The sequence below is a fragment of the Rhinatrema bivittatum genome, chromosome 1, assembly GCF_901001135.1.
Source record: "Rhinatrema bivittatum chromosome 1, aRhiBiv1.1, whole genome shotgun sequence".
In the NCBI taxonomy this organism is placed as follows: Eukaryota; Metazoa; Chordata; class Amphibia; order Gymnophiona; family Rhinatrematidae; genus Rhinatrema; species Rhinatrema bivittatum.
The window spans coordinates 43,288,019-43,304,073 of NC_042615.1; the positions used below are offsets into that span (position 1 = coordinate 43,288,019).

Genomic DNA, 16,055 nt, shown 5'->3' on the forward strand with positions numbered 1-16,055 from the left:
TGCCGTGCTGGGCATGCCCAGTAGGGGCCAATCAAAGTTCCAGAAACTTTGACAGACGTTTTCCGTGGTTGGGCTCCATCCTCGATGTCACCCATTTGTGAGGACTAACATCCTGCTGTCCTGTGAGAACACCTGTTACATCAGGTAAGCAACATTTGCTATTCAAGGTGTGGTCTCACCCTGGAGTGATATAGAGGCATTATGACATTTTCCGTTTTATTAACCATTCCCTTCTTAATTCCTAACATTCTGTTTGCTTTTTTGACTGCTGCAGCACACTGAGCCGACGATTTTAAAGTATTATCCACTATGATGGCTAGATCTTTTTCCTGGGTGGTAGCTCCTAATATAGAACTTATCATGTAACTACAGCAAGGGTTATTTTTCCCTATATGCAACACCTTGCATTTGTCCACATTAAATTTCATCTGCCATTTGGATGCCCAATCTTCCAGTCTTGCAAGGTCCTCCTGTAATGTATCACAGTCTGCTTGTGATTTAACTACTCTGAATAATTTTGTATCATCCACAACTTTGATAACCTCACTCGTCGTATTCCTTTCCAGATCATTTATGAAAAGCACCGGTCCAAGTACAGATCCCTGAGGCACTCAGCTGTTTACCCTTTTCCACTGAGAAAATTGACTATTTAATCCTACTCTCTGTTTCCTGTCTTTTAACCAGTTTGTAATCCACGAAAGGACATCGCCTCCTATCCCATGACTCTTTAGTTTTCGTAGAAGCCTCTCATGAGGGACTTTGTCAAACGCCTTCTGAAAATCCAAATACACTATATCTACTGGTTCACCTTTATCCACATGTTTAACATATTTAACATATTTAACATGGTGTATAAACCTTCTACAGGTTTATACACCATGTTAAAGTTACTATCTTTTCTTCTTCTTACTCCCAGTTGCATGTTTCCTTGTTTATTGTAACTGCATTTATAATATGTATATTACATATTTGTTCTTGGTTCCGGTTATTACCCCATTGTTTATTGTAAACCGGCTTGATGTGATGTTATCACGATTGCCGGTATAGAAAAAATTAAAATAAATAAAATGTTTATTAACCCCTTCAAAAAAATGAAGCAGATTTGTTAGGCAAGACTTCACTTGGGTAAATCCATGTTGACTGTGTTCCATTAAATCATGTCTTTCTATATGCTCTATGATTTTGATCTTGAATAGTTTCCACTATTTTTCCCAGCACTGAAGTTAGGCTTTCTGGTCTATAGTTACCCGGATTGCCCCTGGAGCCTTTTTTAAATATTGGGGTTACATTGGCCACCCTCCAGTCTTCAGGTACAATGGATGATTTAATGATAGGTTACAAATTTTAACTAGTAGATCAGAAATTTCATTTTTGAGTTCCTTCAGTACCCTAGGATGCATACCATCCAGTCCAGGTGATTTGCTACTCTTTAGTTTGCCAGGTTCACAGTTATTTGGTTCAGTTCTTTTGACTCATCACCCCTGAAAACCATCTCCGGAACTGGTATCTCCCCAACATCCTCATTAGTAAACACGGAAGCAAAGAATTAATTTAGTTTTTCTGCAATGGCCTTATCTTCCCTAAGAGCCCCTTTAACCCCTCGGTCATCTAATGGTCCAACAGATTCCCTCACAGGTTTCTTGCTTTGGATATATTTAAAAAAGTTTTTATGAGTTTTTGCCTCTATGGCCAACTTCATTTCAAATTCTCTCTTCGCCTGTCTTATCAATGTTTTACACTTAACTTGACAATGCTTATGTTTTATCCTATTTTCTTCAGATGGATCCTTCTTCCAATTTTTGAAGGATGATTTTTTGGCTAAAATAGCCTCTTTCACCTCACCTTTTAACCATGCCGGTAATCGTTTTGCCTTCCTTCCACCTTTCTTAATGCGTGGAATATATATGGACTGCGCCTCTAGGATTGTATTTTTAAACAATGTCCAAGCCTGTTGAACACTTTTAACCTTTGCAGCGGCACCTTTCAGTTTTTTACTAACACTTTTCCTCATTTTATCAAAGTTTCCCTTTTGAAAGTTTAGTGTTAGAGCTACAGATTTACTTATTGTCTCCCTTCCAGTTATTAGTTTAAATTTGATCATGTTATGATCACTGTTGCCAAGTGGCCCCACTACCGTTACCGCTCTCACCAAATCCTGTGTTCCACTAAGAATTAAATCTAAAATAGCTCCCTCTCTTGTTGGTTCCTGAACCAATATGTGTTTTTTTTTCTTAACTTAAAACTCCTCTTTTTCTTTTAAGTTCTCACGCTTTCTATTCTTAAATTGCATTCAGAAAAATTCTTCAAAAAAATACATTCATGTGTCCAGTGATTGTAACTTAATACTAGGTTTGGAAAGGACCACTTTTTCTACTAATAAATAGACATTGCCATCTTTTATATGATGGTCATATATGTTTCATAATGATGGGGCTATGAAGTACTGGTGAATTTTGAATTCCACGATTGACTATTCACCCTTCGGTTTCATTTCCACCTGTATTAAGCAGACAATTTTGCATTTTGTCTTTTTATTTCAGTTTTGATGGTACAGTCTGTGACAGCCACCCGGGCGTGGCTAACACCCTGGAACAGGGTGCACAACATTTGGAAAAAAAACCAAAAAAACAAACTAGTTAATTTAAAATATCTATCTTTCACATTTTGTGTTTACATGTATTTGACATTTTTCACAAGGAAATACAATTTAAATACAACCGCAGTAGGCACATTGTTATGCATATGACAAGTATAAAGGCTCACAATCTGTGTACATGATCACAGGTTGCAGCTTTGTGACTTTTCATCATTATCATGCCGATGCAAGAAAACCTGCGGGAGAGGCCAGCTCCCAGGCACCTCTCCTGGGCATGCAATTTTGTATTTAAATTAGGGCGCGCGCTAATACGGAGGCGCTAGAGACACTAGTGCCTCTGTATTAGCGGAAGTGGTGGCTTTCAGCGGTCTGACAACCGACACTTAATTTTTCTGGCATCTGTTTTTGAATCCGCTGACAGCCACGGGTTTGGAAAACAGACACCAGAGAAATTGAGTCCATTTTCGAACCCACCGAGCAACGGGCAGATTTTTTTTTTCTTGAAGTTTATTTTATTTTATTTTTATTTTTGGGGCCTCTGATTTAATATCGCTATGATATTAAGACGGAGGGTGTACAGAAAAGCAGTTTTTTTTCTGCTTTTCTGTACACTTTTCAGGTGCTGTCTATGGTTAATGCCTGCCTTTGGGCAGGTGTTAATTTCCTGGCCGCACATTTTACTTTCAGTATTTCAGGCGACTAACTAATAGGCTCATCAACATGCATTTATATGTGATGAACGCTATTAGTTTTTGCAAGTTTGGCTGCGTGTTTTCAAGGCGCTATTACCCCTTACAGTATACGAGGTAATAGACGCGCTTCGAAAGCGCGCAACCAAACGGGTGCTAAACAGTGCGCTCAGTCAAGCGCACCATACTGAATCGGCCTGTATGACTGTCAAGTAATTCAAGTTGGACTTTGTATGGTATGATATATAGTACACGTATACATAACCTCAACTAATATGGCTCAAACAGATGCATCTAGATTATTGCACAAGAAAAAAATTCCTTTAGGTAGTACAATGTTTCTTGGATAAGACACTAAATTTTAATCGTTGCTTAACTTAGACTGAGGCAATCATCTCAAACAATACAAAGAGATAAGGAGCTATTCCTCTGCTTTCTGGCAGGTTAATCCCCACCAGTGGGTTATGCCCCTCTGCCAACAGATGGAGATTGAGCAAAAGCTGACCTCACGGATATATAGTCCCGCCCTGACAGCAGCCCGTCAGTATTCTCAATCTCCAGCAGATGGTGGACATGCAGTTTCCTTCGGGGGATTGCCGAAGACATTTATATAGCACCGCTTGCTTCCTGAGGTGATACTGTGTAGTCCCTCAGTAGAGAGCATTCAGTCCAGAAGCCTTGGGTGGTGTGGACTTGGAAAATTAGTGGTTGCAGGCCGAGAGAGGCTCGGTGGTGAAAGCTTTAGCTCTCTTGCCTCGTAGCTGGAACCCGTTCCTGCTCTCAGCCAGGGAGGGCTGAGCTCAAGTAAAAGTTTATATGTAAAAAAAGAAAAAAGCAGGGAAGAGAAGAGAACTCACAAGTGAGGAATTTTCCTACCAGGTCTGTTTCCTTGGGCATTCTGCCTACCCACTCAAGTCTCTGGGGAGTTGTGTGAGATGTCGAGGAAGTTCAGGCACAGCAGGTTGGCTAGGCCCTGCTCTCAAGCTTTTCCTTTTTGACATGTGGTAGGCCACAGCAGTTTGTGCATTTTTCATTGTGTCAATTTGAGTACGCCTGCGTGTCTCGTGTCTATTGCAGTGTCTCCCTTTTGGGCGCTTGTCTGTGACTGGATTATTCTGGATGCATAACTTGGACACCTAGCTTGGGCATTCTTTTGAGCTTGTGTACCTGAATGCATGGTTTGTGCACCTAGCTTGGATGGGCATGGTAGGCACGTGTACTTGGACGCACATTTTTTGTGCACCCACCTTGGACATAGTTGTTATGCATAGTTTTCTGGCTGAACATTTTGTGCATCCAGCTGGGTGTATGCTTATACCTGTCTGAGCGCATTGCAACCATGGTGCTGGTGACAAAGAAGTCTAAGTTCTTATCTATTTGTGCTGCATGCCACATCAGGGTAATACAGCCAGAACCTTCTACAAGCCTGTGTCAGTGCTGCCTGTTTGCTAGTCTGGATTTGATGACTCCTGATTTTTGTTGACTGTGGACCATCTCCTCAGTCTGAGGCGAATGGGACTGAGGGCGACATGATGCGTGTGTTCCCTCCTTCGATGGCAGAGTCCTCAGGGTAGACTCGCTCTCAGGTTGTCAGGTTCGGGCTTCTGGGGACTGGAATGGGGACACACTCTTTTTCCTAGGTGGAATTTTTCTAGGGATTACTGACATTTCTACAGGGGCAATCGGCTGGGTTTGACAATACCTACTAGTTTAGGTCCATGCACTCAGTTCTTTTGTGCCTGTCGCCATGGACTGTTGCTGTGGCATAGTGCAACCTGACAAGGTTCAAATATGTATGGATCATGTTGACACTGATGATGGCAGTAACTCGCCTGGTAAATAAGGGTAGTTTCCCTCAGATTGGAGCCACATGGAACTTTGCTCTATTTCTTTCACAGATGAGTTGCCAAGTTTGATCTCTGACCTTGAAGACCCTCAGAGTGGCTGAGACTGATTCCTCGAGGGGGAAGACTAAGGACCCCACTTTGGTCACCCTACAGAGGGTTTCTTGTTTCTTTCCCCTCCTGGATGCAATTCAGGAGTTGATTGATCTTATATGGAGTGCACCAGAGGTGTCCTTTCAAGGGAAGCATGCCTTGGTGGATTTATACCCCTTGGATCCACAGGCCAGAGAGCAGTTGCATTTCCCTAAGGTGGATGCTTTATGTTCTGTCACGAAACAAGCCACCAGCCCAGTAGGAGGTGCAGCTCTTAAGCTTGCTCAGGATAGAATAATTCAGGCTACCCTAACACAAGCCTTGAGGCAGCGGTGATGAACTTACAAATTGCTTCTTGCTGTGCCCTGGAGATTTAGCTACCATAGTGTCTTAAGAATTGAAGTATTGCTTTCGATTACGGACCTATGGTAGAACCAGGGGGCTGCCTTCTTAGCTTATGCAGGCTATGTCCTGGTTCACACAGCTGCCAGAGGAGCTGCTTCTGTTACGGCCAGGTGAAGGTTGTGGCTGCACAACTTGTCGGCAGATACTATTTCAAAGTCCAATTTACCAAGCTGCCCTTCAAGGGTTCACTCTTATTTAGCAGTGAGTTGGAGAAGATGGCAACTAAATGGGGAGAACCCAGGTCCCTCACTTTCCAGAGGACAAGCTGGTTTCCGGGACTTCTCAGGCAAGTGACTGCTCTTGAGACTACTGGCATTTTTGGCCTTGTACAGGAGGTTCTTCTAGAGATCCCGTCTCTTCCTCATATCTGCCCTTTTCGCCCCGAAGATTTTGAAAGGATGGCTCCGGAAGTGGAGTCCCTTGATCTTCTTAATGAGGATTTGTGAGCTTCCATGCTGGGACAGGAGATAGGTTGCTGCCTATCTCGTCTTTATCACAGGAGGATCCAGATTACTTTGGATCAATGGGTCCTTGAAGTGGCTCAGGCCAGATATGCTCTAGAATTTCTTCGCATTCTTCCAAATGCCCTTATGTTATCTCCATACAGTTCCACTCTGGAGAGGGTAGCAGTGGAAGTTACATTGCACAGGTTGTTGACCCTTGATCGGCAGACTTAATGGTTTGATCTCTAACCATCCAGAGCTGGTACCACTGGTTGCTTTGCACTGGCACCACCATCCATGATATGCAGATATCCAGCATCTGCTGTGTGACGCCTTCTATGCCTCCTGTCTTGCAAGGAGTTACTTGCCAGGGTCCGATAATTCCTGAGGAACTGGATCAATTTTGGTCTTACAGCTGGCTATTGAGAGGGCTTGATTTGTGAAGAAGGGTTGCTCTCAGGCTATGGTAGTCAGAGATAGCTCAAGGCAATTTGCTGTCTGAGACAAGGGATGAGATGGTACTCTTTATCATCCCTTGAACATGAGGCCAACTTCTAAGATATCTTCAGATCACTAGCGTTCTCTTATGGGCTCTGTTCATCTTTGTTCTGTATGGTGGAACACAGGTGAGATGGCATGCTGGATTTAGGAGGTAATTACAGCAGTATTTGTGGGTTCCAGTTCTCCCTTGTCATAGCAAGTATGGGCTCATTCCACAAGGGAATAGCAGTTTGAGGGTGGAGTTCCAATTGATCTGTAAAGTGGTGATGTGATTGTATTAACTCTTGATGGGCATTACCGCTTTTAATGTCTCAGCTCAAGAGGAGACCTCCTTTGCTTTCTCAGTGTTGAGAAGGCCTGGGGCTGCATCCTTCCCTAAGATTAGTTTGGGTACATCTCACTGGTCTGGCCTGGTCGGTCTGGCTGAAGAAGTGAAATTACTACTTACCTGAATTATTTTATTTTTAATATAGTCAGACCAGGCCAGGGCCTTCCCTATGCTGCCTGTCTTTGGAGTGTTTCTACACTCTATGCTTTGTAGAGGAAGTTACATGCAAGTAAGTGAAGTTGAAGAATAATGTGGATAAGTGCAAGGTGATGCATATAGGGAAAAATAACCCATGCTATAATTACACAATGTTGGGTTCCATATTAGGTACTACAACCCAAGAAAGAGATCTAGGTGTCATAGTGGATAACACATTGAAATCGTCGGTTCAGTGTGCTGCGGCAGTCAAAAAAGCAAACAATGTTGGGAATTATTAGAAAGGGAATGGTGAATAAAACGGAAATTGTCATAATGCCTCTTTATCGCTCCATGGTGAGACCGTACCTTGAATACTGTGTACAATTCTGGTCGCCGCATCTCAAAAAAGATATAATTGCGATGGAGAAGGTACAGAGAAGGGCTACCAAAATGATAAGGGGAATGGAACAATTTCCCTACGAGGAAAGACTAAAGAGGTTAGGACTTTTCAGCTTGGAGAAGAGACGACTGAGTGGGGATATGATAGAGGTGTTTAAAATCATGAGAGGTCTAGAACGGGTAGATGTGAATCGGTTATTTATTCTTTCGGATAGTAGAAAGACTAGGGGGCACTCCATGAAGTTAGCATGGGGCACATTTAAAACTAATCGGAGAACGTTCTTTTTCACTCCATGCACAATTAAACTCTGGAATTTGTTACCAGAGGATGTGGTCAGTGCAGTTAGTATAGCTGTGTTTAAAAAAGGATTGGATAAGTTCTTGGAGGAGAAGTCCATTACCTGCTATTAAGTTCACTTAGAGAATAGCCACTGACATTAGCAATGGTAACATGGAATAGACTTATTTTGGGTATTTGCCAGGTTCTTATGGCCTGGATTGGCCACTGTTGGAAACAGGATGCTGGGCTTGATGGACCCTTGGTCTGACCTAGTATGGCATTTTCTTATGTTCTTATGGCATTTTCTTAAGACTTTTATCTACTTCAAGCAGATAAGAATTTATCTACTTCAAGCAGATGAGTTGTGGTTTACTGTTGGGAGTTCTTCCATTGTTTCTGTTAAGTCCCTGATTTAAAAAAAAAAAAAAATCACCTGTACTGATGTTTGCTAATTGATGGTCCTGAGCTTGTTCATAGTTTGCTTGATATAGGAATACTGGCAGGCTGGTGACAACACAGAGGCATATAAGGAGTGATGTCGGGGACCCTGTTGATTTGTCTCCCTCTGCTGGTTTTCATGCATAACCCACTGGTCTGATTGAATTAAGGGAAAGGAAATTATCAAGTAAATAATTTCACCTTTGTTATGAGAGAGAATTGGATTTATCAATAGCAACTTTTTTAACTTCCTGTAGCAAAAAATGAAAATACCTGAAAACAGAGAGAATGTTTCTTATGCAACACTTAACATTTTTTTTTCTGTGGCATGGCTTCCTCTAGGTATACAAAAATCTTGATGAAAGATATAGATATATTGAACTCTTCAGGAAAAATGGACAAAATGAGACTGCTGAATATCTTGATGCAGCTGCGGAAATGTTGCAACCACCCTTATCTTTTTGATGGCGCTGAGCCTGGTCCTCCGTACACTACTGATATGCACTTGGTAACGAATGGAGGCAAAATGGTGGTGTTGAACAAACTACTACCTAAATTAAAGGAACAAGGTACATATACAATCTATCATTTAGATCTCTGGAAATGTTAATGATCAGTCCTTAGCCTGATCTTCTGGTCATTCATCTTGTGCACCTGTCTGAATACTTGGTTCGATGGAACTAATGTTAAGTCATCTACCAAATAGAGGCTCTCATTCAGAATATTAGAGCTAAAAGTTCAATGCAAAACTAAGTCAATTAGCAGTTTTTAAAGTTTTATCAAAGACTTATCTGAGAGAGAATTCTGACTGCAATATTATGGAATAGAAAAATATTTAGTATGTCTTACTACCTGTAGGATATATTCCTCACCCAAAGTGAATAGCTAATATTAAAGTGTTGCTTAACTTTCTTTAAATGTTTCTAGAAGTGTTTATTTATTATTTCCATAAAGTTTGCATCTAAAGTTAATGATCATTCAGATCTGTTTCATTTTAACTTTGTTGAAACTGTTTATTAAAAGATCAACAATCAAATACCTGACTTATATTGGCTTCTGACGTATATTAAGCAGGATATGATCAGTAACAATGTTTAGTGTAGTTTCACATTTTTTCCTCCCTTTTTAATAGATTCATTTTAACTTTAATTGAATTCTTTTCTGCATGCTCCTCCCCTTGCTCTTCTAGCTGTTGTGGACCTAAGTACATCGAGGTGCTGTTGTGCTGATCCATATAAGAACTCCTTATGGGCACCACTTTTATGCATGTAGAGCATAAACATAACAAAAACAATTCAAAAATATTTTATTTAAAAGTTCTTATATACTGTCTGTAAAGATGGTTTACAGCATAACATAAACAGTAAAAACAAATATAAAACAAATTATAACATAAATGCAAACACAGTTCCCCCACCCCTTCTCCAAAAAAAAAAAAATTAGAGATAAGGAAAAAAGAGCATACCCAAGAATAAGACTGTCTACACAGGCAAGATGTTAACAAGAATCTAGTGCGCTACAATCTCTACAAAAGTAGGGACAAGGAGGAAACATGTAACTACAGACAGGCTTTATTCACTATTGAAGCTACTGTAGAATACCACTAAAGAAAAGGATACTGTATTACCTTAGAGAAGATTACAGATCCAAAATAACATATGTTTGCAAGGGGTAGATCGTATAAAACAAACTTACTGGTTCTTTGATGTGATAAAAGGAATGAAGCAGTGGATGTGGCACTTTCATAGATCAGTAAAACTTTTGATACTGTTCCAGAGTGGGACAGTATAGGACAAGATCAGAAGCTTAATAAGGAACTGCTTAAATAATGGAACTCTGTGATAGTTAATGAAGTCCATTTTGCTTAAGTTGGTGACCAGTGGGGTACCTCAGGACTCCATGCTAGGGCTTGTTCTTTCCAGTATCTTTATTGTAAAGGAATTTAAGGGAAGAATGTCTGTTCCTCTTTGTCCAGCTAGACTAGTCCAGATATATGGGTTTACTCCTTCTAATGAAACTAATATGCTTGCTGTTGCCACCCTATAATAGGCTTCCATGCTGACCTTGGCCTACCAGTATTTTCTGTATCTAGAAGATGGCAGGGAAATATCTTGTGCTGTAATCTGAGGCCTGGTTATGTCAGATAAAGAAAATAGCTCTACATCAGGGATCCAAAATGGCGACATGCTGAGACGTGTGAGCGTCTCTCCATTAGTCTTGGTGTTTGATTTCTCATGCTGCATTCAGCCCGCAAGAGAATGGCGAGGGAACGCTTGGCTTCGGAGCTACCCTCGACCCGAACAATTGTGGGCCCTATGGACACTCACATTCAACTTGGAGAAGCTACTCCGGGTGAGAGTTCACTGGCTGAAACTCGGTGGGAAGAGGAGCCCGAGCTAAGCCCTGAACTTGCTACATCTTTTTCTCCGGACGAAAGATCTCCTCCTACAAATCCGGCTTTGAGACGCGCCAGCCAGCTGCGAGGGGAAACAGAGGCACTGGAATCGAGTGCCCCGAGTAAATCTCTTTGGGAGTCTAGGCTGCTGGGAGATGAAGTCTTGCTGCAATTTCATTCTGACCTGGATATAGGAGAACTAGCAGACGGAGAGGAACAGCCAACGTAGGAGAGAAACATATTGGATTACCCGTGGAAAGCTCTGAGATTTCGGGACAATATCAGAAGTTGGTAAGACCTCAAACCTTTTCCCTCGAAACTTTATGGGATGCTATCCAAGTAATTAACATAAATATTTTAAAGCAAATGCAAAATAATGTTACAGAAGTAAAACAACTAGATAATCGATTACAAGTAACTGAAAAGGCTGTGGTGAAAAATGAGAAAAAACTACAATCATTGGAGGTAAAAACTGAAAGTGCTTTAAATATCCAGCATGATTTAATAAAAGAAAATCAGTGTTTGCATTTAAAAATTGAAAGCCTGGATAATCTAATGTTTATTGAATTATAATATTTACAAAAGAAATGATATAAACAGGAATTTCAAGCAATTACTACCTTTCAAAATTCTTACCCTTACATAATTAACAATTTATTTATTGCCCACGTTTAGGAGGAGAAGAGAAATTCTTGTCTAACAGTGCGTCTTTTTTCTCTTTTACAACCCATCCCCATACAATTAACTACTCTGAGATTTATCCCTAAGAAAATGTTCCAAGTGAGCAGGGTCTAAGAAAACAAATTTATTTTGAAACAATTTTTGACATTTACAAGGACATTTTTAAGAAGAAACTAGCTCCTATTTCCAGGGCTAGTTGCTTCAGACAAAAATTGTTTCTTTCATGCCTGAGTGGCACGGGAAACATCTGGGAAGATTTGTATCTTTTGCCCACAGAAATTTTGATCCTTATTTTGAAAAGAACAAGTCTTTCTCTTTAAAGAAAAAGAAATTAACAAAGTTGCTCTTGAATTTTTTCTATCCATGGAGTCCTCTAGAAAAGTAGAGACTCCTGGACTTTGCAATATGTCTACTCCACCTTCTTGCACTTGCATCGTTTTACTCTTATTTCCAAAATGTATTATTTACCTTGTAGGGATTTTCTCCATTTCAAAAGACAATATTTCAAATGCATATGTTTTATATAATTCATCAGCTGACATCAGTCTTGAAATTGGGATATTCAATAACTTAAGGTTAAAAGATCTCAACTCATTCTCCATTAACTCTAGCTTATTATGCAGTATCAAATTATCTTTAATGGATGAGATATATTAATAGCCTGAAGATTATTTACTAATGGGCTCAAATTTGCTACTGCTTGTTCTACTGTAATGGTCCTACTATCTAATTCCTTAAGTTTTGCTTTGGTTTCTACAGAAAAAGCATGTGTATTAGATATAGATCTAGACATTTTCTTATTTTTGCTGATAACTTCCATACATCTAATAACGTTACATTTCTGGTTCTTCATTATTCTCCTCCCCTTCATTACCATCAATAATTCCTGATTTAGGTAACTGGACTTTGGTATTACTTGCAGTTGCCTCACCACCCAATAATGTTATATTAGAATGTATATTCCCCTCTGGAATATCCCCATTTCCATTTGGGTTTGGGGTATCTCTCCCAGAAGGTCCTGCTACCAAATCAGCTACTTGTATACCATCCAATACAGGTTGTAAGGGCAGTTGCGAGGACCTGGGACTAAGGGATACCTCCAAGATGGAGTTTCCCTCTAAATTGTCACTTACGGTGGACTCGGACATGTAAACTATGTGAGAGTCCATCAGTCCAATCTTTCTTGACAAAGGGACTGTTGGAGAGGAGGTATAATTCTTACATTTCCTTTTCCTACCCATAATTTTCTTACCTAGGGGTGTGCCCCTTTGGCGCGCAGCAGGGCCCTTATTTTATGCTGTCCCGGGGCTCCTGCTGATGATGTCACTCGGGGGCCTCCCCTCTCTTCAACCAGGAGAAATTATTTTTTTTTTCTCTCAAAATGCTTACAAGAAGCAAAACTGGAATCGGGCAGCTCCCAGCACTCAGACCTCTCTCCTCTCCTCGAAAGCCTAGATAATTAAATCCGGGCAAAGAATTTAAGATGCATAAATGTCCCCAAGCTACCGTATATGGCACCCAAGGAATTATGGAGAAGGTACATGGTAGAAATTCTGAAAATAACTGAAGAAACACTACCAATCATTTCCAAAGCTTATTTAATTCCACCTAAGAAGAAAGAACAAATGGAAGTTAAGGATTCTCAAGTTTTAACTCCTAGGGAACCCTTGAAGCTGGATATCTCAGATATTTTTGAACAGTCTGAGGAAAACTTAGTAATACCATCAACTTTAATAGTTACTTTTTTGTTGGAAGCAGACAAGGGAATGGGTTTTCAAAAAGTATTTTGTACACAGGTCTGAATTGTTTCTGAAACAGAATTTTCCCGGATCTTTCGAAGCAAACTATAAGGAGATGACAGTTTCTTATTTTAAAACCACCAGTGTTAGAAATTGGATATTTATTCTTTTTAAAACATTCATGCAAATTCTTGATAAAACATCATGCTGTTTCATATTTATTCTATCAACTGTCTCAATTGATTGTGTTTCTATCTAATAAAAGAAATGTTATTGTTAGTTCCTCACCTGCTGATTAGCTTAGTAACTCCATAAAATGCTAGTATAGATCTTTTCATAAAAATGATGTTCTCCTCAAGCCATGATACTAGTTAGTTTGATTTCTTTGAGAATGTGGTAATTTTGGATCCCAATTGTGGGCTTGATATATGCATTATACTTGTAATTTACAATTTTGTTATATTCAGTGAGGACTTATTTTCTGATTTGTAAAGGCAAATATTTGATTGTGTAAAAGTTGAATCTGCATGTTTCTTTTCAAGTAATTACTTGAAATTTATGTAAAAGAATAAATAGAAAAAAAAAAGAGAGATATTTGGATGGGCAGTTCCTGAGGTGAAAGTCCCTCCACCCAGGGTGGCAGCAGAGCTGTTTCGCCACTGGGGCATGCCAGATGTGGATCTTTGTCTCCCCTCTCAAATACAAGGTGAACAAGTTCTGCTCCCTGTTGGGGGAACAGACATCCAGCCTATGATGCCTTCTCCCTCCTCCGGAGGGGGGGGTAGGGGGAGGCCTGCTGAATACATACCCCCCTCTGCCGCTCCTGCTGAAGACGTTGCTGAAGCTTCAACAGGATGGCGCCTGGCCATATCAAGTCTTGTTCCTGCTTCTGTAGGACTTGTTGGTGCGAGCCTCTGTCCAGCTGGGGACGGCGCCTGATCTCATCTCTCAAAATCAGGGCACCCTGCGCCATCTGAACCTCTGAGCATTGGCCCTGACTGCTTGGATGTTGCGCGCATAATCCTTCCGCCTCTGGCTCGCTCAGACTGCGTCTCCCAGGTCCTGGTGGCATCCCAAAAACCCTCCACCAGAAAGTCCTACAGCTTGAAGTGGAAAAGATTTTCCATCTGTACGGGGCATGGCTTGGATCCCTTCTCCTGCCCTCACCCTCAGCTGTTGGACTACCTGTGGCACCTCTCTGAGTCTGGGCTTCAGAGCAGCTCAGTCAGGGTCCACCTGAGTGCTGTTAGTGCTTACCATTGGAGTGTTGCTGGCACGCCGATTTCGGTGCAGCCTCTAGTAGGCCGGTTCATGCGAGGCCTCCTCCAGCTGAAGCCCCCTTTTCGGTCTCCTGTCGTAGCCTGGGACCTCAATGTTGTCCTGGCATGGCTCATGCAACCCCCTTTTGAACTGCTGCAGTCTTGCAATCTGAAGTTCCTTACCTGGAAAGTTTTTTGTTCCTGATAGCAATTACTTTAGCTCGTAGGGTCAGTGAGCTTCAAGCTCTGGTGATCTACCCACCATACATGAAGTTCTTCCATGATCGTGTGGTGGTGTTTGCATCTGAAGTTCCTCCCCAAGATGGTATCAGATTTTCACCTTAATCAGTCCATCATATTACCCACCTTCTTCACTAGGCCTCACTCCAACTTGGGGGAGCGAGCACTTCATACCTTGGACTGCAAAAGGGCCTTGGCTTTCTTTCTGGATTGTACAGCAAGCCACAGACTGTCCACCCAGCTCTTTATCTCTTTTGATCCCAACAGCCTGGGAAGGGCGGGTGGGTAAGCATACCATGTCGAGCTGGTTGGTGGATTGCATTGCCTCTTGCTATCAGCAGGCAGGCTTCCCACTTGCTAGCAGAGTAAAGGCTCATTCTGTGCGGGCCATGGTGGCGTTGGTAGCTCATTTGCACTCAGTCCCTGTTGCTGAGATTTGCCTGGAGTATCTGGGGGCACAATTCAACATGCAGGTGTTCCTCATGGATGATAGTGTGCAAAATACTGTCACATTTGGTGTTTTCTCGACCTTGCCACGCCCTTGTTGTGGGATTATCTACAGGTGCTGGGTCTGATAGCCATGACTCTGTAGTTGGCTCCATGGGCCAGGGCTCACATGTGCACCCTCGAACCATCACTTCTGACTCTGTGGTCTTTGCAGTTGCAGCATTACGGAGTTCGGCTTCCATTGAGCTCTGTAGTCTGTCACTTGTTGAGGTGGTGGCTGGTGCCCGCTCATTTGCTGAAGGACATCAGTCTAGCCATGACGAATTGGATTCTGGTCATGACTGACACAAGCTTCTTGGGTTGGGGGGCTCATTGTCAAGATCAGGTGGCCAGGGCACTTGGTTTTTGGAGGAGGCCCTGTGGCCCATCAATTGATTGGTGACTAGAACGATTCAGCTGGCTCTCCTCCATTTCCTCCCACTGTTTCAGGGGCAGGCCGTTCGAGTTCTCTCAGGCGTCACCATGGCAGTGGCATATGTGAATTGGCAGGGGGGAACCAGGCATCGTAGATCTGTGGAGAAGTTGCTCTTTTGCATGAGCGGCGAGGAATCGCCAGCTGCTTTTGGCGGCACACATCGCAAGCCTGAAAAATGTCCAGGCTAACTTCCTCAGCTGCATCTTACCAGAGCCTGGGGAGTGGGATCTGAACTCTGTGGGATTTCACAGGATTTGTCGCAGGTGATGGTATTCTCAGATGGACTTGATGGCAATCCGGCGAAATGTAAAGGTTGGCCATTTCTTCAGCCGCCAGAGAGAGCAGGGTTAGCTGGGAATCGATGCCCTGACTGGAGGGGGACCTTCTGCATGCCTTCCCTCTGTGGGTCATTGTAGGCTGACTGCTGAGATGAATAGAGTTGGAAAGCAACAGAGTAATTCTGATGGCTCCAGTCTGGACCTGTAGGCCTTGGTACGCTGACTTTGTCCGGCTCCAGGTGTATCAACATTTTTGGCTCCTGAGCATGTGGGATCTCTGGCTCAGGGAACCATGGTTGTGGAGGATCTGGTTCCATTCTGTCTTACAGCCTGGCTCTTGGGTGGAAATTTCTCTGCAGGAAGGTACTTTACAGTGGTGATTTCCAG

The 16,055-nt window shown here is 42.0% G+C and overlaps 1 protein-coding gene across 3 annotated transcripts in view; it reads left to right on the top strand.

The window, feature by feature from the left end:
* The window catches only part of SMARCA5 (SWI/SNF related, matrix associated, actin dependent regulator of chromatin, subfamily a, member 5), a 453,245-nt gene that overhangs the window by 214,921 nt on the left and 222,269 nt on the right, over positions 1–16,055 (top strand). For all 3 annotated transcript variants that reach the window (XM_029599292.1, XM_029599470.1, XM_029599377.1), the window contains exon 11: positions 8,497–8,723. In XM_029599292.1, coding sequence (XP_029455152.1) covers positions 8,497–8,723 — 227 coding nt within the window. The remainder of the gene's footprint in view (positions 1–8,496; positions 8,724–16,055) is intronic.